Genomic DNA, 24,982 nt, shown 5'->3' on the forward strand with positions numbered 1-24,982 from the left:
ACCACAGTAAGAGACAGCTGAAACTGCAAAGGGAATTTCCATCCCAGTACAACTACGTAAGTCATAAAACCAAAACCCATCCCGAGCAAGGCAGTCACGTTTTTCGTTCCTTGAAGAAGTCTGTTCCTTTCAACTCTTCTGGTAGATAGTCCTGCTCTACAGGTTCCTTGTACATGGGGTTATATTTATAACCTTTCCCATAGCCCAAGTTCTTCATGAGCCTCGTTGGGGCGTTTCTCAGGTGCAGTGGGACAGGCGGCAGAGGTCCCGTGTGCGTCCTCAGACATTCTTTGACATTGTTATATGCCCTGTATACCTCTATAGACTTTGGTGCTCTGGCAAAGTACACCACACATTGTGCTAGAATGACCTGGAAACAAGAAAAGGGAAAAGATTAAATGACTTCTTCTAAGCTCTTTGGGAAAAGGTCTGTTATTCAGGTTGTTTGTGTAGCATGAGAGGGATTATGTTTTTTAACTGACCTCTGCCTGCTACTATAGTATGAATATTACTATTTAACACCAACACAGCTCTGCATGATTTTCACTACTAGAAAGCAATACCTACTTTAGAATATCAGAATATATTATTTTACCTATAATAGCAACAATGAAAAGGACAGAGCTACATGACGTTAGTTCACATAGCACATTTTAACAAATGCAGTGAATTTTATTTCAAATTACATCTATTTTAAGAGCCACGATGTTCTCTTACTTGTCAAAGAACAGGCATGCTGAACGTACAACTAACTAAATTTGCCTCGTCCTCGCAACCTCTGTTTCTTTTGATAATTAAATAGGTTTTACAGTTTGCAGTACTTTCAAATCAGTGAATTAATAAAGCCTTTACCTCACATTCTGGCATTCCAATAAAGTGGCAGCCTTGATAAGCAGCAACTGCTTGTGTTAAAGCCAGAGGATCTGCAAGCCCTAGAAAAAGGGATCAGATGAGAGCAGGTTAAAGTGAGTTTACTCTAGTTACTGTCACTTTTTTATTTCCATTTTTTATCCCCTCCTGTAAAATTGAAGGTTATCCATACACATTTCAAAGTTGCTTTCTCAGATGTTGGAACTTCTGCTATAATAATTTTCAGTACCTAAGCTATACTACTTCCATCCAGAAGCCTTCCTTCTTCTGTCCCTTCCAAAATAGAAAGGTCTAAATCGTGGGTATGATTTTCAGACAGTTGCCTCACTGTGGCAGCTGCAGCAGTAGCTGCCCATGTATGATTCACTTACTTTTTGGAATTGAGAAATAAATAGGGAAATACTGCTACACAGACATAGCTTTCTCTGATCTCATAACTCTTCACCCACCAGATACATGCCAAAATTGTTGCTGCATCTGTTACTTCGGATAAATCAGTCAGGATGCCTTGCAACCAGAGAGCCAGTTATCAAATCTGATGTTTGCAACTCAGAGTAGGCATTCATCTTCCAGAGTAATTAAAAAAAACAGACATCCCCAACACACATTCTCTGTCACACGAGATTACTGGTGACCTACAATCACTAGAGTTTAAAAGAATCCATATTAATACACTGCCAAAACCTGACCTCAAAAATATTTGTTTCTGCTGCAATAGGTAATCATCACAATGACACCACATGTAGGTCTCTGTCTGCATATACAAAGCTTTTGTTGGATGTGGAGGATTTCAGTATTTTGTACCTATTCTGCATAGAGCAGTTTTGCGGTTGTTTTTTTCCTCAAATGCCAATTTTTGGAAACCAGAAGCCTGGCAGATCCTCATTCAACATCATATTCCAACATGAAATACTGCAAATACTGACCTATATCTTCACTTGCAAACCTCACCAGCCTCCTTGCCACATAGAGTGGATCCTCACCACCTTCAAGCATTCGAGCAAGCCAGTAAAGGGAAGCATTTTCATCTGAGCCTCTCATAGACTTATGCAGGGCAGAGATGCAATTGTAATGTTCTTCTCCTATTTAGAATGAAGAGACACGCAAAGCTGTTAGGAGGAAATTAAGTGAAATGCATTTAAGGGAACATAATATACATTATATATAAGGGAATATAATATATATTTTACTAGATCACAGCAGGTAAACATAACCTGCTTTTTCAAGTTCTTTTTAATGTATTTGTGATTATGGCGTTCATTAACGTTTGCAACATCTTCATGTGTTGCCAAATGGATCATTCCACTAACTACATAAGCATAACAGAGCAACTGCAGATGAGAAATAGTGCATTTTTTTAAACATTGCAGAGTAAACAATCTGGTTTTGCTACCCTAACCACCTTTCCTTCTAAAGAAAAAATACATCTATTTTAAGCAGTTAGGAAGAAGACGCTATATATCTCCTAACTGACAAAGTACAAGCACATACAAACCACTGACTGCTGCTTTTGGACATGCACACAGCTCTGAGAAAACAACAGAATGATCAGAGAAATCCAGTACTATACACTAGTGATATTAAAAAAAAATCACATAAGCTAAAACTTGAAAATAAAGTGTGCAGCAAATCAAACACAAGTTTGCTGTATTATATAGAGGGGAAAAAAAAAAGGAAACATTGCTATGGATATACAATGATGGCAAATTACACAATCCAGAGGAAAACAGGATCTCGGCCCACAACCCTGGCAAACCCCTAAGAAATACTGAGTTCAGTTGTGGACACCTGCACTACTGGAAGGGTCCTGAAAACTGTAAGCAGCTGAAACAAAAAAATCCACAAAAAAAATCTGAAATGCCAGACTGCTAAATAAGGAGTAGGAAGACTGAATGAATTACAAGGAAATTTTTTTTAACATTAAAAAGTTTAATATAAGAATGGATATGGACTCCAAGGAGAAACAAAGCCATTCCACAAATCTTTTAGGGCTACATGTAAAAACAGAGGGCCAACATTACAAACACTGAATGAGACCCTTCCTGCTTGCAATTTCTCTCCGTGCATCTGTTTTCGATTCTTATGCATTTCTTTTAATAAAACTTGTAAGAGTATTTTTCTGCAATATTATTGTTAAACTTTCCATGTATCTGCCTTTTTTATTTTTTTTAAGTGCCTGGCATTCCTTGTCTCACAACTAAGTGTGCATTATAAAGACAACTGGCTGCATGCACAGCCATCTGTTAATACTTCTCTTCTTCCTATGGTTAAAGGATTTACAGCCGAAGGCCGTGTCAAAACATATCACTGTTGCTTGTAGGCCCTGTGAAATAAAAGGCCACACGCAAGTTTGAAAACCAAAGGCCCCACAACGCTGCAATTCCTCCTTTCATAGCCAGCAAGACCACCGCCTCCTAGGTCAGAAACTGGGTCCATCCTCCCATGCTGCTGCAGTGTGGTTCTGTGGGGAATTCAGCACACGCTCAGAGCAGACAGCTATTTTTGCTAGGACTCCACACAAAGAGCCCTGCGGTATGCAGTCGTTACTCGTGCCAATACAAACAGCGTGTCCGTGCGCTGTCGTAACACTCCAGTTAGTACCAATAAACCCAAGCAGCTGAACTCGCATCATCCTCTTCAAGAGGCGTCTCTGGGTCTCTTAAAAGTAAGGAAGATGGACTTTAAATATCTCCAGAGGTTGCACTTGCCCAGATTTTTTTGATGGAGTGCTTTTATCTAGTGTTTGGGCTACTGTAAACTGTCACACCTGGGGATACCAGCTGGACAGGCAGAAGGAACCCAGCAGATGGGCTGGGACTTGAGATACATACCTGCAGGGGACTACAGAGTGGCACACTGAGAAAGGGAACAGTTTTCTCCCTTTATCTCCCTCCTCACCAAGTTAACGTTAGTGACTGAGTCATCAACGTAATGACAATACTTACACTCCAGACTTGGACTTCTCAGAAAAACTGTGCAGTTGTTTTTTAAATGCAGTTTGAATTAAAGGCAAAGCACAGTTACATACAGTAGACAAAGAGGTTTTATGTTTCTTTGTAAAAAACATGGTTTGCATTTATTCTATGTGAGATACCAGAAGCAGCTTAAAAAAAAATTAGACAGAACTTTTTACAGACTTTTATTTGTTAGCTCTGTCTCTCAGGCTGGTTAGCCAACATATAGATTTTGGCCTTATCAATTCAGTTGAGAGACAGACACACATAACTGACTTACTTATCGCTGCTGTTCTGCATCCCAAATGCCTCTTGAAATCAAAACTCTTTTAGAGTTTTTGGGATCAAAATACATTTGCTTTCTGCAGCTCCCACAAAGGCAAATACCTTTCTGAAGGGACACAAGATACTGCACAAGAGGCTTTGTGGAGGACAGGATTTTCTAGCACCTAATGTATACAGATGCATAAATCTTCTTGATTTATGCCCCTAAATTGCTTTATGTGCTCAAGAAGAGTTTTCTAGATAATTTAAGATGTTGATTTGTCTTATAGGTAGAAGACAGAGAACAGGCCTCATTCACTGATCATAATTAATATCTGGACTTCTTAAGCAATCCCTATTTATAAGGTAGCAGTCAAAAGTAAGATCACAGTCCCCATTTCACATTCTTTTCTATCTTAGCCAAAGGTAAACATTAACTGCTCATTGAAAAAGGACAGACAAAAGCCTTAGAATAAAGACTGGAACAAGAGCAGGGATAAAAAGACTTCTCATTCTGCTCCATCAGAAAACAATAAAGCTGTCAAAAAACATTATGGCATGAGACACCTTCTCTTTCCTCCTCAATAGAAGAGGAAGGAACAACCATGTTGCAGATTAAAGCATAAATTAACTTCAGTTTAACATATTCCCAGTCTTTACCATAACTGAAGTGATGCTGCCACATAGACAGCAAGACAAAATCCTGCAATTATTCTGATATTTATCTTCAGTATTTTCTATTAAATCAGTGTTAGCACAGAGACACAATACACAAGAGGAAGAAGAGACAACAAAATTCTATCTTAAAAATCTATTCACTGTCCATGTGCAGTTAAACTTTAATTAATCTGGTTGCTACATCATTTTCTCAAAAAAAACAAAAAAAAAAACAACCTGCAATTAAAAGCTAAAATATGACTAAACAGTTTGTTTCCTCTCACACTGCATGGGCTGTAGGTGGCTGCTAGCAGTGAAATTCGACTAGAGCTGTTTCTTTGTCCTTCCTGCTAAAATGCATAGATTATCTGCACAAAAATCTTGCCTTCACACATCTGTGCACAGATCAGAACAATAGCCTAATGACTTACTATGAATAATTTCCTTCCTAGATTACTTGGTGAAAGTACATAAAAGAACGCCCAGCTACATATATTTGGCAAATTTTGTGGAAGGTGACCAAAAAAAAAAGTTATGCAAAAATCAAAATTCCATATTTACACGACTCTGAACACTAATCAACTATTTAATGCTTTCTACATGAATACACTACACTCCTATCTATGTTGTTGCTACCAGGATTAGACAGCACCATGTCCTTCCACTTTATAAGGCAGAAGTACTTCGTATTAGAGAATTGTAGATTCCATCACCACAACTGTAATTCAAAAAGTATTGACTAAAACATGCTACAAAAATATCTTTATTTATATGGTAGCCTCTATCCAGAAGCTCTTTGTACATAAAAGGACAAACATCTATTTCTGCTATGGACAAAAGGGGTCAACTGAGACACAGACTACTCCACATAAGAGAGAAATTTTGTAAACGCACGTACTCGGGCAACCTGCTATTGTGACAATACCTGTGGCAGGCTCTCTGGCATTCGTAAAATCAAGAAAAATAGAATTTTCACCACTTTCACCCCTCTCTGAAAATCTCTGACAAAAAAAAAACCCCCAAAACCTACACAGAGCTCAAAGGGTTTCTGTTATGAAGGGGCTGACACATGCTACCTAGACCCGATGTAAGCATCGGGAAGAGGCACTCTGTGCCACCTCCAACAGAGCAAGGAGGCGTAGGAGGGCTGGGAGCAACGGACACAGCCAAGAGTTTTGCGTGACAGTGGCCACAAGGCGACAGCAAACACACAAGAGACCTACACGGTGCAAGAGACTCACATCAGTAAACTTGTCAGATTTTCCACTTCCTCCTAATCATGACTTCTTCCCGCCACAGACCCCATAAGATTTTTCTTCTCCCTATCTCTGCCTACCCTCGACTTCTCAGCTGCCACCATATCAATATCTGCTCAGCTGACTTTTTCCTGACAATGAGCCATCGTTTCCTCTTTGCAGCAAGAAGGCTGGAAGCAGGCATATATGTTACAACCAACCTTGAGAAATCTCTCATCACAGGTTTTGAGTAGTGACAGTTAATTAAGCATATCAGATACAGTGGCAAAACAAGAATAAATCACTTCTCCAAACACTGCTTGGCATAACCGTTCGACACTACGCTGCTCAGTCATTCGAGCATTGCTGAAGAACTAGCACATGCCTTCAAGGGGATTCACCTAAACTCTTAATACTCACTCTTTGATTTGTAAACCTCTCATGTACAAACTTATAGTGGCCAACTACTGTGACGTCTAACATGACAAATCACTAATTTAGCAAGAGTGGTTATGACATTAGGAAGCCTTAAACACAATTAGATTTATGTGACCTGCCCTAAAGCAAGCTACAAAATTCATTACCCTAAAAAGCAATTCTAAAAATAAAGCCAACTGCTCATGCTTTCACATAACAAGTTGTTGTGAATGTGAACATTTCCAAGACTTTCAAAGGAGTAAAAGTGCAATGGAAGATTTCCAACCCTCCAAGAACAAACGTCCTCATCAAAATACGCCTCTCTCTTTACACTGCAAGATGTAGTGTAAAGATAATATAAGAATAAATAATTTCACCATGCAACTGTTTGCAGGATAGCAAATATGACTCTCAGCTAACCTACACTTCCTAAGTGGTAAGAAGAAATCCTGTTTAACGGAATTTCTGGGTGAGCCTGCTACACTGTAAAGGAAAAGTAGCTGTTAGGTCAAATTTCAGTACAATCACTGTTTCACCAGAGCAACTGGTATGAAAAGGGGAGAAGAAACAGAATTCATAGAGGTTATTGGCTCTTTAGAATGCTGCAACTCAGAAATTGTATCAGGTACTCACCTGCTCGATCATACAGGATGTGAGATCGCTGTAGCCCTTCCTTGACGTGCTCTTCTGTTATCAGAATGCCATCTGTAGAACCACCTTTGGTAATATTCAAAGGAGTGGTCTTCCCCACTGCTAACCTGGCCTGAACTGCTAGCTGGAGCCCATTCAGTCCTGTCCTTGCATCACCGTCGCAGAGGTAGGCAAGGCTATTCAGAGCTTTCTCCTCTATGTAAACAGGGAACCTGAAACAAAATAACCCCATACTGTTAGCCCCCATCAGGCTCCTCTTCTTGTGTATCACCCTAGAGACGACATTTGTTTACAAAGTTTGAAAGGCAGATGGGTATAAGTATTGTTCTTAACTCTTTCTGTCATGATTAAGCATTGCAAAGTCCACTGTGGGACTCAAACCCCTCCTCCTCCTGCCCCAATGCATGTTAAATACAGTTGCACATGAAAAAGGTAGGGCATGAGCTCTCATTTTAACCCCCTAATTTTTCCTCACCTCATTAAGTTCAATGGAAACTAGGGGTTGGAGTTGTGTCAGAGTACAATGCTGGCACAGCCAGTTGAACTTTACAAGGTTTTAACTCCATTAGCATTCCATAGCTAGCACTTCAGATTCCCTGCTGAAAGGACAATGAAAAGGTAGGAAGCCATCCAAATGCACGTGAGAGAATATAGTGAGGTATAAAGTCATTAGCATGAGGTCTGAAACTAACTACTGACAGCAAGAGCTGCTATCAGGTGTTCTTTGAAAAGCAACAATTGGAAGGACTGTTTACATTGTAAAGCATCCTGCCTTTTTTTTTTTTTTAAATTGTAACATGTATTACAACTTGGTCACTGGGGTGCAAAAAACATCTTAGTAGAAAGAAAATGCATCCCAGCGCATGCAAGTCACTGTTTTTGCCATCCACTACTTCAAGTGTGCCAGGACTACACAAACACATTAAAATGGTCAAACTCCAGCGAACACATGATCTAAGTGAACGAGACGGGAAGATTTGAGAAATGCAGCAACAGATCTGCTGAAACCTCACAGCAGGTCTATGAAAAATCTGGGAAAGTAACAAAGTCCTCCAGCTCTTTCTCCAGGTTCTCATCAGCTGGGCTGCAGTCCCCACTGTTGGGACATACGCAAACCAATTCACCTCTGCACATTTCATATGCCTGCTGTTGAGGATTTGACCCTCAAACTTCAGTTGTATAGACAAGGTAATGGCGAAGGTGTTCATCAGGCAGAGGGTACAACTGATCGGATTTGGAAACAGCAGGTAAAGCTTGGCATAAGTAATGGCCCTAACTTAGCCATTTCCAGTACCTGGACTGAAAGTCAGGAGTGACATAATAGTGACACAGACCTTGGTGTGAGAGGCAATTTCTTATGAAGCCCTTGTGTGTCAAATAATTAAGGATTCACAACAGCCCTGCACTTCACTCACCAGGAAGATTTATTACTGTTATTACCAGTGGTATACAAAAAAGCAATGCCAGGGTTCCCAGACACACATATCTACTAATCTTCATCACTTGCCTCCTCTTCTTCCTTGCAAACCCACTTTGCATTTGTGACACAAAAGTAAAAGACAGTAGGTACTGGAAAAACTTCAACAGTCAGTATTTGAGCCCTCTCACACCCACGTGTGAGAGAGAAAAGCTTGTAGAGCTGCAATCTTAATCAACAACACTGCAAGTGAAGGCTGACAAATGTCTTCTAGGGCCATAACCCACGCTGCAGAGAGCAGGCAGCAGATATCACAGAATATTAGGGAATCACATCCTGTGGGAAAAATAAATCTCTCTATATCGGTATATGCATCTTGTCATATTTTTATTTCCATCTATGTATTTCTCATGTATTTGATAAAGCTAGGAAAAAAAAAACAAACCAACATGCATGCACAATGGAACTCCAAAATAACTGCACTTTCTCCAAGGTGCTTCAAACACCTTTGTGCTTGAACAGGGAAGCAGAATATAACAGCACAGGGACTTACTCAGTCAAGTATCTCATGCATCAGACTCCTTGAAAAATCAATGTTCACCCCTCAGCACTACAGATGGGCACCAGATTTTTCTATAAGCAGTGAAAGAAGCCAGCAAAGAAAGTAAAAGCTATTTTTTAAAAAATACACACAGATGTCCATCTGCTAATACCTCCATTAACAGGGAACAAAACCAGATCTGCTGCACACTGAGCAAACACTTTGGATACACCAGCAGGGCTGACTGAAGATAAGGTTTCACCTGCAAGGACTAAGCTTTTTGTCTGCTGTTTGCAGAGAAGAACACCAGGCACTTGTGGCCTCCTCACACTGATACCCACCACGGGACTCAGCAACTGTAAAAAGAGGAAGTGCTGAGAGCACTAAAAGGCAGGTACCACAATGCAAGAAGCTAAGAACTTCTGTCTGTTCTAAACAAAGTTGAGGCCTCAGAGCACTTCTGCCATTTATTTGCTAATGAGAAGCTGGGCAAGAAATCCAAGTTGTATTCCTGTCTCTTCAGTTTCACTATAGGACTCTACGTGCCCTGTTGACTCAACACAAGCAATTAGCATTACAGGAATTGAAACAAATATGCACAAGGAAGTATGGAAAATCTAGTTACAATCAAAGGTCTTGTGCATTTCCATGGTGAAATCCAAGTTACAACATACTGGTGATGGAAATTCTGCTCCGAATACTGTATTATGTATTAGGCTGATCCAGTCCACGTCTACAGCAATTACATGACGTACAGGACATGATAAAGAACAAGACTAAACAGAGAAAGTTTCCACATATCAGCTGTTGGCACAGCATATTGATGAGAATCACTGATTGGAAATAACATAATGCTCCCTTGTTCCATAATCTCAGCTCCATTCACACTCAGTATTTAAAAACAGTATTTTATACTCAGACCTAACTGCATTCAGTTATTTTTTTCTGAGGAATTAAAACCTTAAACTCCATTTGTCTGATGATTTAACTTCACTAGGCAGAAGCCTCATTTCAAAATCAGGATGACAAGTATTTTAATATCTTGACTTCCAGAAGACACTTGCTATATTTCACATTCTTAAGCCCATCACTGTCTTCAGAAGCTCAAGTGCCCTACGCCCTTCCATTTTACCTGACTCCTCCACACCCTAGAACTGCAAGGCAAAATAACTCCCATGCTTCCTGACCTCTTCCCAAGCTCCTGATCCTCTTGCAGATAGGCAATCTCGTATTTTTTTTTTCACTCTCCAAAATTAACACCAAACACCCACTGGATGCCAATGCTCCATGTTGGTACCTTGTAACTGATGATACTTGGAGACAAAAACATAAACAAGCTAAAATGGATGCCCTGCGATCCATCAGTCACTGAGCTCAAAGGTGATATACTAGCTTCAGAAATGGAAAACTACCACTACAGGATAATAAATCCTTCTTCCGATTCCTTCTTAACTCCAAACCTCAAGATAGTTTGTGCTAAGAACTAACATGAAACGTATGATGAACTACCCATAAAACCTGTACAACAGCACAGCATTTGATCCCACAAGAAGAGGGTGTAAGCAATACCAGACTGTAAATATAAGGAAATCCAAGCAAGGAGAACTTGTGTGATGAAAGATTTAAAAATAACTGAGTAGAACATGAGATAAAGTACTCATTGCTTCTTTCCCATATAAATTAGTACTTTCTTACTTTCTTGATGCAACTATTCTCACAGAATCACAGAATTGCCCAGACTGGAAAAGACCTTTAAGCTCATCAAGTCCAATCATTAACCTCACGCTGACAGGTCCCCAACTAACCCATGTCCCTCAGCACTGTTCTACACAACTCTCAAATACCTCCTGAGATGGCGACTCCACCACTGCCCTGGGCAACCCCTTCCAATGCCTGAGAACCCTTTCAGGAGAGAAATTCTTCCTCACACCCAATCTAAACTGCCCTTGGTGCAACTTGAGGCCATTTCCTCTTGTCCTGTCACTTGTTACTTAATTGAAGTACCCTCAGTCCTTGGCAGATTGCATCACTTCTACAGGCAAACACAGTTCTTCATCTGAAATCCTGCAGTATGATATGCACTGCTCAGTGCCTTACAACACTGTCTGTGAATGTCACCTCTCATCCCAGTGACTATTTCCTGCAAGGAAATTGCATGGATGTTCCAAAAAGGGACTTATTTTCAAAAAGGTATTGAACACTGAAGACCCAAAGGAAGCCCATCTTCAATGCTGTGATTTACAAACCAGTGAATTCAAAACCTGTCAGTACTTGTAATACAGCCACTAACAAGCTGAACTGCATGATGTCTGGGCTTGCCAACAGGACACCAGGGATCCTCTCATTTCCCTCAGCTGTGCACCTTCCGTGCTATCTAACTTCAAATACATTAATCCACCATCCAGTTTACTGTCTGACTTCAATTAGAGACACCACTCCGAGGGAAGCACTTGAATGATAAAAATTAAAAGCCAAGAAAAGAAGAATTTTATTTCCTCCAGCACTGACACAGTACTAGTGTATCAGTGTACACCTGGAGCAGTTTGTGCTATTACTGAGACAGTGCAAACTGCAGAAAGCACAAGGAAAGTTTCACCAATATAAAGCGTCTTTAACATGGACTTCTTACTTTTCTTCTTCATGAGTATGTTTTTTCCTCTCATATTTCCCTATCTTTCAGCTTAATTTCCTGCAGACTTTAAGAGGCAGAATTTGATGGCAGTAAAGTTGATGAAAATATAATACAAAGCACATCTTACCCTAAAGAAATCCAGTAACTAATAAAAAACTGTCAAAGAAGCTTTAGGAACGTGATAATATAACAAAAAAACACTGAAGTAGGTAACGCCACCTGCTAGTTCTATTTCAGCTTTACAGCAAGAAGAGGCCACAGTGGGATAAAAGAGAAGCCAGGTGACCTAACTGTATCAGAAACCTGCAGCAACAGTGGAAGCAAGATTAAGAAAAAGCCATCATGAAAATTTAAGGAAACAGATTCAGGTAGAGCACACTTTCCTTTTGACAAGTGCTGCATGTCTATGGAGTGCAGAGATGGTGAAACCTACTGAATCTCTCAGCAATGGCTGCATTCTCATTGACCCCAGAAGATGCCTGTAGAGACCAAGGAAGATTCATCCTCACCTTCTTCCTCAATGTAATAGGAGAGACCACAATGAATCATCCTCTTCAGAATCTCATCTAGGTCAGCCATCAGGGCAAACAAGTGATGCGATACCAAGACCATCTGATAAACTGAGGCCAAGCAGCACATGCAGGACTGCATACTACACTGCTGTGGTTTGGGAAGGGAGACACACATGGGAAATGAAATCCAAAATTCAATATACACACCTCTTGTGCCTTCTGGCTAGATCTCTGCAACATTTTCAAAGTGGGCATGCCCCACATTGGGGCCTTACAGCTCCTTTTCCAACTATGGAACAAAGATGAGCACAGTCAACAACCAATTCAACTGTAATTGCTGACTTTCATTTATTCATCAGGACAACATGAACACTGTTAACCTGCCTGCATCTAATGACAGCCCTGCTTCATAGAGGCAGGGAGGTGAAGAGGTAAAAGACAAGCAGAAATGGTATGGACAGTGAAGCAAAAAAGGAATTAACAAGGAAACCAGAACTGCAGTAAGGGACAAGATTGTTTATAAACAGCCAAACTCATTAGCAACAGTATGTATCAACTACAGACCAGAACCAGATAGTGGTAGGAAAGACACAACTGCAACAAATGCCCTAAATTCTGAACCCCAATTTTATTTTTAAATGCTTTGCTCCCACGTTAGCCATTGGAGTGGGCCCCCCTCTCTCCACGGGGAGATTTCTGAAACTGTGCTAGTCTGACAGTCTGCCTGCCAGTCTTCTTTCAGTTTGACGAAGCACCCCCACCATGCTGTTTAAATCATCCACAGCTAAAAGAAGGTTACAGATACGGAGAGTCTAGCGAAACCCAAACCCAAACAACTGCAGCTGAAACTATGCCTTGTACTTTAATCCTGCACAGAAAGGAAAGTCTGCAAACCCCAGCCGGGGTGTAGCCACAACCACAGCTGTGCCGTTACATTAACGCTGACGTGCCCTCTCTGCTAAAATTCACATCACTGCTATATGCAAAAGCTACAAATGAGTAAAGCATGAGGCAGGATACCCTAAAAATAAAAAGGGAATAGCTTTCCTTCCCTGCCCTGACCCCGGTGTTCAGGTTAGCACTTCTTACTGCTCACATTCTGTGATAAAGCTACAGGACAAGTGGATCCCCTCCCATTTATTTCACACAGACTGCCTGCCCAATTGCCTTCATGTCAATGCACTATAAATTACTAGGAGTACAGACAAGCATTAACGTGAAGGAACTGTAGTAACTTGCTTGAACGTAGTGCAGTACCAAGCACTATTCTTATTTGCCAGCTAGCCATTTCAGAAGACAGATAACATCCCATATGGACAAATCTGGACCTTATTTTTTCCAAAAGTCTCCCAAATGTTTAAAATTATCCTTTCGAGCTTGGACAACAAGGAGCAGAGAAAAACAAAATCTATCTTAAAACAATCTATTAACACCCCACAGCAACAGCCCCCTTTCCCCACAGCATACAATAAAATATATCACAACACTTATCCTGCAACTAGAGAACAGTAGTATCCCCCCTGATCTTATTAAAAAAAAATTCTCAGAAAAAACCCCAAAAACCAAACCACTTTTGTCAGCCACTTCCAAACTAATTTAACAGAGGATACCCCATCCACCACTTAATGGCAACGCAATGCTTTTAAAACCAGTAGCAAGAAGTAACACACATTAGGACATAACAAAGACCCAGTTACAGGCTTCCACAGCAAATTCTCAGCAGCAGAATGGATTTAAATATCCTGTGAGGGTGAGTCAGGAGCTACTGATCCAAGTATAAAAGTCTCACCTAATCCAGACGGTGAGATTCTGTTTTGGATGGAGAGCCAGTGCTTTGAATTCTCTCTCTCTCCTGTCACCCCCCACCCCTGCCATATGCTGCCACTTCTTTTCTTTACTATCAGAAGTGGCTAGGGTTTCTCCTCCCACCCCCCTACTGCTCCATTCTCTCCCTGGCAGGCAGTCAACTCCTCAGGCTGTTGTGCGTTAACACCCTGCAGCCCATAAAGTACTCACTCCGAGCTCTCCCTGCTGCTGCCAGTTGCAGAGCTGCTGTGCTCGTCGCCTTGTCCCAAAACCTGGACCCCTAAGGACCTGACAGCCCGCATCAGAATTGCCTCCATCGCCTCAACTGACAGCTTCTCCAGGACGATCACCCGGCATCGGCTCAGGAGAGCGGCGTTGACTTGGAAGGAAGGGTTTTCTGTGGTTGCTCCTATCAGGGTCACCGTCCCACACTCGACGTGAGGAAGGAAAGTGTCCTGAAGATGGGAGGGAAGCAGAAAAAGCTGATCTCGATCAATGACAACCTGAAACACCCCGTGTGAGTAGACTACGGTTTTTGTGTCTTGTGAGTCTCTGGGTTCCCTGTTGATATGACAAATAACCTCACTGAAAGCAGCTCATCTGCTCAGCTATCTAAATGATTTGACACACACAGCGTGTTATGGGCTGTTCACCTTAATAACTCATGTTTGCACCGAGAATGACCCTACCAGCTGAATAGAAACAGCGTCAAAAATCTGCAAATTTTTAGTTTACTTATGTGACTTTGATTTATTGCTTGGCAAACATAAGATATCATGAAATCACCTTATCAAGTATAACAAATAGTGAGGCTACTTCTAAACACTCTTTGAAACAAACTTAGGGCTACAGTTCCCTACATAATTCTATAGGATGGCTCAGAAAAGTACAGGGACATTGGAGTACATTGGACATTGCAGTTTGATATAGAAACTGCAACCTGTAGTACAGAATTCAAGCTTTCCATGGTATGACTATAGTCTTTTCCTTTTTTTTTTTTTTTTAAATGGTACTATGGTCTCTTTTCTCCCAGAAGAGAAGGGACAACATTAAAACAAACGCACACCTTAGGCACATCCACATTCTAGACCTTTCTAAAGGTAATGCAGAATGCTATCCCCAGGGAGGAGGCTGAAATGAAGATATGTACGGGAAACATTACCAACATGACTTTGCAGAAATAAAATTTCAGAAAAATGTCATATAAAGCCCAGCACATAGGTCAACTATAAATATAGCTCAGCCTTTTATTTAAATCTTTGAATCACAATAATTAAACATTGATTGGAAGTTAGTTATGGTATTTAGTTTTTTCTGTTTTTTCCCAATTCATCTACTAAAACCATCAACATTAAAGTCAAAAGCCCAAAGTAAGCTATCATCTTAAAGCAAAGTGGGAAATCTTACAGAAGTGCCGACAAAGGTTTTTTCCCAAAAAGCAGCATAGTACAATACCTGCTGAGATTTATTGAAACGATGGATCTCATCAATAAAGAGGATGGTTTTTCTCTTGAAGAGTCTTTTTTCATTCTGGGCTTGGCTGATGACATCTCGAACATCATTTGTCTTGGCACTTGTGGCCGACAGTGTCACAAACCTCGTGCCATTCTTTTTGCTGCTGTTGGCTATGATGTGTGCCAGTGTAGTCTGAAAGAGCAATAGGAGAAAGCTTTGTAAAAGTAGTTTTGGACACAGAAAGTACTCATTTGAAAGAAATATGTAAAGAACAAACTATATATTCTGGACATAGGGACAGTGTTGACAGTTTACAGAGTAAGATATTTTAGTTCATGCTACTCTAGCACACAGAAGACTTCAAAACTTCCTGCTAGAGGTAGCTGCCAATTCCACCACTGCATTTCTAATGCTTGCACTTTTACGTACCAGGCCTACTCAGCTGCAATACTGAAAAGGCCACCAATGACCAGCTGTCTCCTTTACCACAGAAGAAAAACTCTTTGCCAAATACATTTCTGTCACAGAAGACCGGCTGACTGCAATTCACTACGCAGTTCTTTTGTACAGTATCTTAATGGATAAAGAGCTGGACTACCCCGAGACACCTACAGAAGGGTTTACAGTGAAATCACATTTAAGAAATAAAAAGCTACAACATTGTTAATTAAAGCCTTTTCTAGTTCCACTGCACATAAAAATTAAATTAATCAGAAAGTAGTTCTCTACAAAAGCATGAGAATGTTAAGTACTGAAAAGCTATATGCATACTTAAAAAAAATGTAACTCTTTAAATCTAAATAGTCAACAGCAATCAAATGCTGGGCCAGGGAAGTAAAAGGCAGCTGACTGAACAAACTGTTGGCTGGTTCTAGTGAGCAGCTCTGTCGTTTTTCTTCCCTTATAGACAACTCCTTCAAATCAGAATTTATTTATAGGGAATTTCACCTGAGCCTGCTAAAGCACAGCAGCAACCTCTGCTACCACTTCCCAGCCAGATTCACCACACCTGAACACATCACAGGCATAATTTTCAGACTTTCCATCACAACCTTTAGTAAAGGCAAGTGTATCTGCATATCCCAAGAGGAGTGTATCTCTATTTTAAAGTCCTGCTAGAGAAAAAACAGACGATTCTTCCATCAAGCTCACTCTTCCATTAAACAAGAAGCCCAAGGAGACCGAAGACAGGAAAGCCTCAACAGCTGAGGAGCAGGACAGGTGCTGACAAAACCGCTTCAGAAGATATTCCAAGTACAGAGGTTAATGCAGCAGGTGCTGCCAACCTGATCCTCTTGCAGGCAGGCTGCAGAAGCAACCACCTACCACACAGCTACCAGGGGTGTTGGCAGGACCTCCTTCACTGCCCTAACAGTATATTCTGTCTCTGTAATGGATCTCCTTGTCCCTCAAATGGCAACCAGCCCAAGCTAGAAAGGGAAGGCTAAGGGGGAGGATGTATCACTATTTATCCTTGCTTTAGTTTTAGTAAAGGCTTCCTGATTGTCTTCAGAAGTGTGATTTCATGTCCTGATACAAGACTCACATCCCATGCCAGATCCGCTCTCACCCCCTGGAGCTCAAAGCACCAGACCCTTTCCCTCCTTGGACTGCTGAAGAAGATAAGACTGGAAAGACATGCTGGGAAGTCTTCACAGCAAAGCCTACAGAAATCAGGAAGATCTGGGAGACCTAAAAACAAAAGCAAAACTATCTTTGAAACTAAGGTAACAAAATAAAACCAAAGATGCTGTTTCCTTACAAAATGTACCTTCAGAGGATGCACCCATGCCTTAAATTAAAAAAAAAAAAAAAAAGAATGACTGAAAGCATAGAAACCCTCAATACATCAAGTCTCAGGATGGAAAAGGAAAAATATACTTCTATCCTTCTCTAAAAGTAGCAGTGGTGAGAGAGAAAAAAAAGGGGAAAAAAATCAAGTGGGTAGTGGGTATTCTTATTGTAGCTCCACTTAAACTGGTAGCTGATACTGCATATCCTGACCCTCCTTCACTGGGCCACAGCGATGAACAGACTTGTTATGGTCACTGCAAGTCTAAGAACATGACTAAATCAATGTATTAGAAGACTGCAGAGATCGCTGCTTTTCTACACGTAGGGTGAATATTTTTTTCTTTTGATCAATCAGCACACCCTGTAGTGAAAACTGAGAGTCAAAGCTGCCACATTTTTGCAAGACATTTAAATACGAGTAAAGAAAATGATACTCATTAGCCAAAAGGAGGCGGAGCCCCTGCATTTTTATGTCAGTCAAATCTGACATACAATCTTCACATAGATACTTTTGTTGTTTAAAAAAAGCAGGGAGGAATTGTTTTTAAATACACATACAGGACTCTGTATTTTCCCTCCTAATTTAGGAAAAAAAAATATGAAGAGATTTGTTTGAAAGTTACTATTAGACCAAGAATCTACCTGAAAATTGCTGCACAACTCTCAGCCAGCACATATCTCTCTCATTCTGCCAACTTCTGGGTCAACAAAGGTCGTAATAAGAATAACATACGTTGCATTTCAAAAGCAGCGCTGGACAGGGACAGGCACATTCATGGCCTCTTCCTTCTGTTCTGCACAATCAATCATTTAGCAAGTCAAAGTGCCCATCACTTTCCCCATTCCTCTGAAAGCCTCTTATTTCCCCATGAGCTCAATTTTTTACGTTGCTTTTCCTCATACCACCTCAAGCAAAAGTCAGTAACATGTTAATATTGTTTTCTCCCTCTGTTACTATCAGGTTACAACCTAGGGAACATGTATCTCAGTAGAGACTTCACTTCAGCAGGGTAGACTAAGAATGAAGGTATTAGCACAGAAGAACTGGAACCAGCATGCTAAACCCCTAGTTCTTCTCACTAAATTCAGGGGCAATGCATTTGAGGGATAAGAAGAAAATTTAAAATCCTATATGGAATAAGGGGGAAGAAAACACACTGAATATCCTTCATTATCTGAAATAAATTTTGAAGTTTGATTGCTATATTAGGAAAAAAGTCTTTTAAAATAGTTGACACTGATGTTGCAATTTAATAGGAATATGTCTGTACCAGAACCAGCATAACAAGCAGGGAAAGGAAATCAAACAAGTTGATATTCTGCTCCTTTTATTATACAGGTGTTTCTTATTTAGATCATATTTTTTTCCTTATGGAGAGGAGCGGACATACTGTTTCCTGTAAATCAAGTGGTATTTATATCAACAAAAACAGGAGTGATCCTGAAAACTAACTTTTTGCTAACTTCACTCAGAATTACACCTTACAAAGCTCACAGTACAATACCCTTGCCTCTTCTGGAAATCATTCTCAGTTCTCTTCCATTATCCCACCAAACTATCCAAAATCACATCTATCATCTCAACTTTTACGCTAAAAATGGCAAGAGTTTACCAACTTATCTGTTTAGACAGACTGAAGAAGTGCCATCGTAAGCAGCCATTCTGAAACGTGGAAATTCTGTGATTGCTTCTTCCAGGTTTTTATGAGTTATGGATGAAATAAAAGTAACCTTAGAGTCAAGCACACCTCTGACTGTCAGAACAGATTAAGTCAATCAGACTTGCTGTTTTGGTTAGTCAGAAGTTTGTACTGAGAGGTAAGAATTTTCTGTACATCTACAAGCTTCCCTGACTGGGCAAATCTCTCCCAATGTAACCTATTTCCCCATCCTTGGTGCTGCCCTTAGTCAATGCAATTGCACACCCATGGCTGCAAGAAAACTGTAAAAAGCAAGTACAAATTAAGTCCATCCAATTGATGCTGATGTTCAATGACTAACGTTACCAGCTCAGAAGTCAGGTGGTCTTTTCATTTTTGCATCCCTTTAACAGGTCATTAAACTTTGCCCACTGCATTAGCTCATCAAAGCCCCTTCCAGGAATAAAGAGTAGTACTGCCCACCTCTCTTCAGAAAGTGAAACTGAAAAAAGTGGGAAGAGATTAACATATATGGTCAGATCATTGTCAAGAAGTTTTGTCAAGTTGACTGTGAAAACTAAGGTCATTCTTACCTCACTCTTGTGGAAGACCAGGCAGACCTCGTTTAGGGATCTGCCTATGGTTGACAGTTATGGTTGACACTTCTCCCAAGAAGTCTGGAAGGTTGTATGGTCTGCTAGGCCATGTTTAGGTGACCAAACCAGATCTGGCACAGACAGGCACTATTGTATAGACTACAGCATGGATTATTCCTGAGCAGGGATAATCTAGATGGCATCTAGGCTTACCCACCGAGGAATTTTGCTGGTTTATTCCAGAGCAAGCCAGAGTGTGAATTATCTTTGCAGTAGGGATGACAAACGACTGACAGCCTAGTGCAAGACTCAAGCCCAACAGGCTAACTATACCTATAGACATGCAGGGTCTAAATTACATTATCAGAGTTCTGAACTGGCATCCTGCTTTTTTTGTGCTGCCCTCTGACCATGACTTTCCCTTTATTTTTGCTTCTTCCTTTATTCTGGCCAGGATTTCCATACCTTTGCTCACATGGGGTTGCCATCAACACCCCCCGGCGCCCCCCCACCTTCAGCCCCGTTTGAGGGCAGCAGGGCCAGGCTGTGGTTGACAAGAAAGGCCACGCTCTGTTTCACAGCCCTGAGCGAGACACCAACAGTGCCAGCATCATCCTTGGATGCCAACCAGGGGAGCAGTTCTCTGGGATGCAGCTTAAAAACCTGGGGTCTGTCCTATCCAACACCGCTGAGCTGACCCCAAGCTACCACACTGTGTCACAGACAACAAGCCGTCCTGCATCCAGAGGAAACTGGCAGCCCAGCAGATGAACATGGCTCAGGGACAGTCTATAGAGATCAATGCAATCAAAAGTGGCACCAGTTGGCCTTTATATAAGGGCAGATGCTATTCTTACCCATCTTGTTTGGTTGCTCACACCTCAAATAACCCACTGTGAAGCTACTGGAGGAGTAATGTGTCACTGACACAACAGCCACAGCATGTGGTTTACAGCACTTCCAGAATCCAAGGCAGACCAAGCATAAACAGAGGCAAGGTCATTGCATAATGTTGACTGAAATGGAGGTGTGCCTCTGTTTGCTGCATCCAGATTTGTCTCCTGATATTCCAATTGCTTTACAAATATAATTGTATTTTCTCTTCCAGTTTCCTCTTCCTAGAGAGCTACCTTAAGTTATTCCTGATTTAGATTGGCATAAGCAAAACCAAGCACAATGTATTTGAAGACTTCTCCCAGGCAACTGCAAAGACAAACCCATTTTTCAGAGGTGTTCTGGACTTTCACTCTAAACTGCTCTAAAAGACATCGTGCATTTTCAGTCAAAAATCTCATGGCAATCAATCAAAAGAACTCATTACTTCAAACAGTTCAAAGCAGGCCCCAAACAGTATGAATAAGAGAAGATGAAATATACTCAAGTAATCAAGTAGCCATGTTAGCAATCACTTGAATTAGAAAAATAGAAAACACTGGAGGAAAGAGACAATAAACATGTGGGGAGCATAATACTTAAGTTGGACTTGCTGTTGTGTGTTTCAACGTGTCATATAGCAAAGTCTTGAATAAAAACAAAGAAAAGAAATACAAGGGAGTGCTAGAAATAAAATATAAACTCAGTGGAGATTGGATAGAAACTTGCAGTTATGGATCCCAGAAAAACACACATGAACGTTCTCTGTCTTATCTTTTGTAGGGAGCAGGTTCCACACACTTGTTGCCTACATTTTTTCTTGTTAAACAGCAAACATAAGAGGGAATGTTTACCTTATTTAAATATAGACTGTTCAGGTTTATAAGGCTTAAACTGTATCTGTGGTAGCAAAATTATTCAGTGCTCAAGTTACGCGGTATCCCCCCGCTAACTCTTTACTAAAATTGGTGCCCCATGAGAGACAAGCAAAAAACTAAATCCCTGTATTAAGGTGTCATAAATCACAGTACAGCTTACTCACATTACACTAGGATTCATACACACTTAAAAATCTGCATAGTCAGGATGAACAAGCTAACTGTTCCTAAGTTAATAACCATGGCATCTCTTTGAGGCAGTGCTGCTTCTTCTAGCCTGTGTCTGGTCAGCTTCTTAAAAGCAAAAGATATGTTCTTGTGTTCAACCCTAAATAGTGACAAAAGTAAAAACAAAAACAGAGTCAAAGCCTTTAACCTAGAGCACCTTGGCTTCCTAAGAAATTAGGATGATAAATTAAAAGTACAAAGATCACACTACCTTAAAATAAGAAGACTCAATACAGATGGAAACTCAAAAGAAAATAAACCTACAACACAAGTACCCTAATTTTGTCTTCTTAATTTTGACTGTGCTTCCCTGAATATTCAAGTGCAGCTGAGGCTGAAATCAACTCAGCCAGAGCAGCGCAAAGCACATGTATTTTTACTCAGGTACCCAGCTTTATTACTTTCATTATAAAAATTCCCCAATAATATGCCTGAGCTACAATATGAGATACTACATTTAGAGCAATTTAATAGCCATGATTTTTCTCTTCTTGCTCTGACAAGGTCTGTTAAACTACTACTACTCATAAAGGTCCCAATTTATAAATTATATTTAAATTCATTTGAAATTTGGCTCCAACAATTAATTCCATCTCCAGCTTGTTTGTTTTGTGTTTTTTTTTTTTTACTTAGTCTGACTCAACCCTTTTCAAAAGCAGCACTGGTTAGCGTGGCATTTGGCTGCAGAAATGGAAGAAAGCACAGATGGGCTGCAATAAGCAGATTGCACACGCAGCTGGAGTATGAAGAGGTTTAAGGAGTCTATGACTATCCTTCACAGCACTTCTGAATTTAGACCAATATATCCAATAATACTCCTACTGTAGCACCTACCCTCTAATGTAAGGCTATTTTCTTTGGTGGAAGATTAGCACATGGGCTTGTTGCATTTGAAGTTTATCATAAAGTGCAATTATTTCTTACTAATTTTCCCACTGAAACAGACTGTAATTAACAGAAGAGGCTTTTGATTATCAGTCCAGTCAGGTCCTGAGGCAGTGAGAATACTTATTTCTCCTTCACAGATCTTTCAAGTTTCAAGCACTAAGTCACACGTTTTTGCAAATAAAAAAAGAGAAACAGGCTTCCTTTTCATCTGCCCATTGTCTACCTGTTTCAGGTTACTTCCTCACAAATGTTTTCTTAGACATGTTCTATACATACAACCCAAACGGTAAGTGAATGAGGCAGGCAGGCACAGACTTCTTTTTCCATCTTTAGGTGGACTATTTTGCCATGCCTGTTGAATCTGTAAGCACAGAAATTTAATTAAAAAAAAATCCAAGTAAAGGACAGAACTTTCAGCCACTTACCCGAGACAGACAATAAGATTTATGGGGAAGAAGGCCTGAGATGAAACTATAACTAGCACCATCCTAGAAATATATATATATATAAGCACAGACGAGGGGAATAATTCAACTTGTTGTAGTAGGAATTTCTGGTTCAGCCAGAAATGGATCAAAAGCTAGCTGAAAGCACATAGCATCAAAACTGTTTGTTGAGAAGGAGTAACCCAGACAGGAGATGAGCTACCCAACAGCTTACGTACCTGGAGAAAGAAAATGTAACGGATAAACTGTGGAACTGTTCCTTGATGAGGCAAAAGGTACAGTCTTGAGTCAGTTCACATGACTAATGAGTAGCAGAACTTACACTCTGTGAGAAGCAAACTTACTAAATACAACTCCACATAAAACACATAGGTGAGGAAAACAGGTCATGAGAAAGGAGACTGAAAGTTGTGTTATTACAGACATGCAACGGATCACCTGTTATTCAAAGACAGTCTTAGTACTGAAGGTTCCTAAACAATACCTGAAATACAAGCACAAGATTTCACAAGCTCATAAAAAAGCATTTCCATAGCCAAAAATGTGGGTTCCACAGACCACAACCCAGAGGCCACTGAATTAAGTTCTAATTTCCAGATAATGTATGTGGCCTTTGCTTTGTTACCACTGCCTTTGCAACAGCATTTTTTTCTAAGGAAAAAGGGCTTTGAGAAAGAGCAAGCAGACACTGTTGGCACATGTAAAAATAAACCAAAGGCAGAAGAGCACAAATAAATACAGAAGCAGGGCCCTGAACATGTTACTCATTCAATAAGGTAGATTCCTCTTTCCTAAAGAATTCAATTCCACTTCTTTCTCTGCTTATCTTCAGTCAATCCACCTCCCCATAATAAATTTTTAGAAATAGCGCTTCTTTACCTCCTCTCGTTGGATGTCTCTCTTTCCGTTATTACCTTGTTACTAAAGAAAGTGGCAATTATTTAAGTTCACCAGCTGCTTCCTTTCAGGTGTTTGCTATCTAGCCTAAACAACCTGTTGGCATCAGTGCTAACAGTATTCATCAATCAATTACTCTCATGCCTGCTCCTTATTAACTGTGATTAACCAGCATTATTATTCAAATACCATCCATATCAAGCCTCTTTTTATCTTCAAGTAAGTATGCTGAGAAGAGCAAGCTGTTGCTCTGTCCTAAACATCTCTGCAAGCATTAATTCATTAGTTATTTTACCCATCCCAGATTTCCAACACGTACTCCCACGCATAACCATCTATCTATACATATAATATGCAAAATCTAGTGCTGTGCAAACATCAGGCTGACAGAAATAACCATGTATTTGGCTCGCATAGCTTTGCCCCCTGGCAAATCTGGAATATAAAGAAAAAGGACAAAAGGAAGGCAAGATCTTTCAGTGCTCCCTTCTGACCAGACCCCCAGGCATTCATTTGGTTCTTCCCTCACTGCAGCTGTGCATCCCTTCACTGCTGCACTGTAATCACACTGCCTTTTGGGATTCACCAGCTCAGCCCCTGGTATCTTGAAAAAGACAGAACAAGAGCTGCAGCTGTCAGAACCTGCAAAGATTGATCAGTTCCAGTTTAGTTTGGGTTTGTTCATAGGTGGATGAGTCCCTGGCCACAATGTCAGCTCCCTTCGACACCTGAGCTGCTTTCTGTCAGGAGCCAGAATTTGTGCGCTAAAGCCAACCCTGCACTAGCAATATGCCGGTATTTCACCCATTTTCTAGACATCATTACACTCTGTTTTGTTGCTGTTTTTAAGCTTCTCAGATTCTGTGTTTTAGTTAACAGCTTTGGAGTTTACCAAATCTAAATTATGTGAAACAAACAAGGGTGTGTGTAAGCAAGGTGCAAGCTGTGGGCAGTTGGGTTGGTAGGGGTGAGCTATTTCTATTTTATTCAAAGGGCAGGCTGTGTTTTTGTAATCGAAGTGAAAACTTGCAGGTATCACCCAACACACGGACATCCCAGAAGCCAAGAAGAAAGGAAAAGAAAGAGTGGATTCAGAAAAACAAACCGGTCCCACCCTTGAAGTTCATCAGCCTCAAAAGCCTCGTGAGACCGAGAGGGGCCTGAACACCCCACCCGAGCCAAGCGGGGTGAACCTGGGCCGGGTCCAGGGAAGGGCGGGAGCAGCGGCGGCGGGGCCCGGCGGCGCCACTCACCTTCCCGCAGCCCGGAGGGCCCCAAAGGATGAGGGAGGGGATTTCGTGGGACTCCAGCAGGGACCGCAGCAGGGTCTG

General features: G+C 40.8%; 1 protein-coding gene across 1 annotated transcript; it reads right to left on the bottom strand.

Annotated features, from left to right (window-relative positions):
• On the bottom strand, positions 1 to 24,976 carry LOC104518146 (WRN helicase interacting protein 1). Its single transcript, XM_010174733.2, has 7 exons — positions 24,905 to 24,976; positions 15,412 to 15,603; positions 14,167 to 14,411; positions 7,031 to 7,260; positions 1,797 to 1,952; positions 853 to 932; positions 1 to 370 (listed from the first exon to the last, which is right to left on the bottom strand). The coding sequence occupies exons 3-7, from the start codon at positions 14,271 to 14,273 to the stop codon at positions 95 to 97; spliced, it is 849 nt and encodes a 282-aa protein (XP_010173035.2). The 5' UTR covers positions 14,274 to 14,411; positions 15,412 to 15,603; positions 24,905 to 24,976; the 3' UTR covers positions 1 to 94.
• Positions 24,977 to 24,982: the final 6 nt, after the last annotated feature.

The sequence above is a fragment of the Antrostomus carolinensis genome, unplaced genomic scaffold (assembly GCF_000700745.2).
Source record: "Antrostomus carolinensis isolate BGI_N321 unplaced genomic scaffold, ASM70074v2 scaffold55328, whole genome shotgun sequence".
Lineage (NCBI taxonomy): Eukaryota > Metazoa > Chordata > Aves > Caprimulgiformes > Caprimulgidae > Antrostomus > Antrostomus carolinensis.

Excerpts from the sequence above, each read along its gene's own strand:
- LOC104518146 (XM_010174733.2), bottom strand. The coding sequence starts at position 14,273 with ATGGAGGCAATTCTGATGCGGGCTGTCAGGTCCTTAGGGGTCCAGGTT. Across the intron at positions 7,261-14,166 it reads AGCAGCAGGGAGAGCTCGGA|GTTCCCTGTTTACATAGAGG; the intron begins GTGAGTACTTTA and ends ATTTTGTTTCAG. Across the intron at positions 1,953-7,030 it reads CATCCTGTATGATCGAGCAG|GAGAAGAACATTACAATTGC; the intron begins GTGAGTACCTGA and ends CATTCTAAATAG.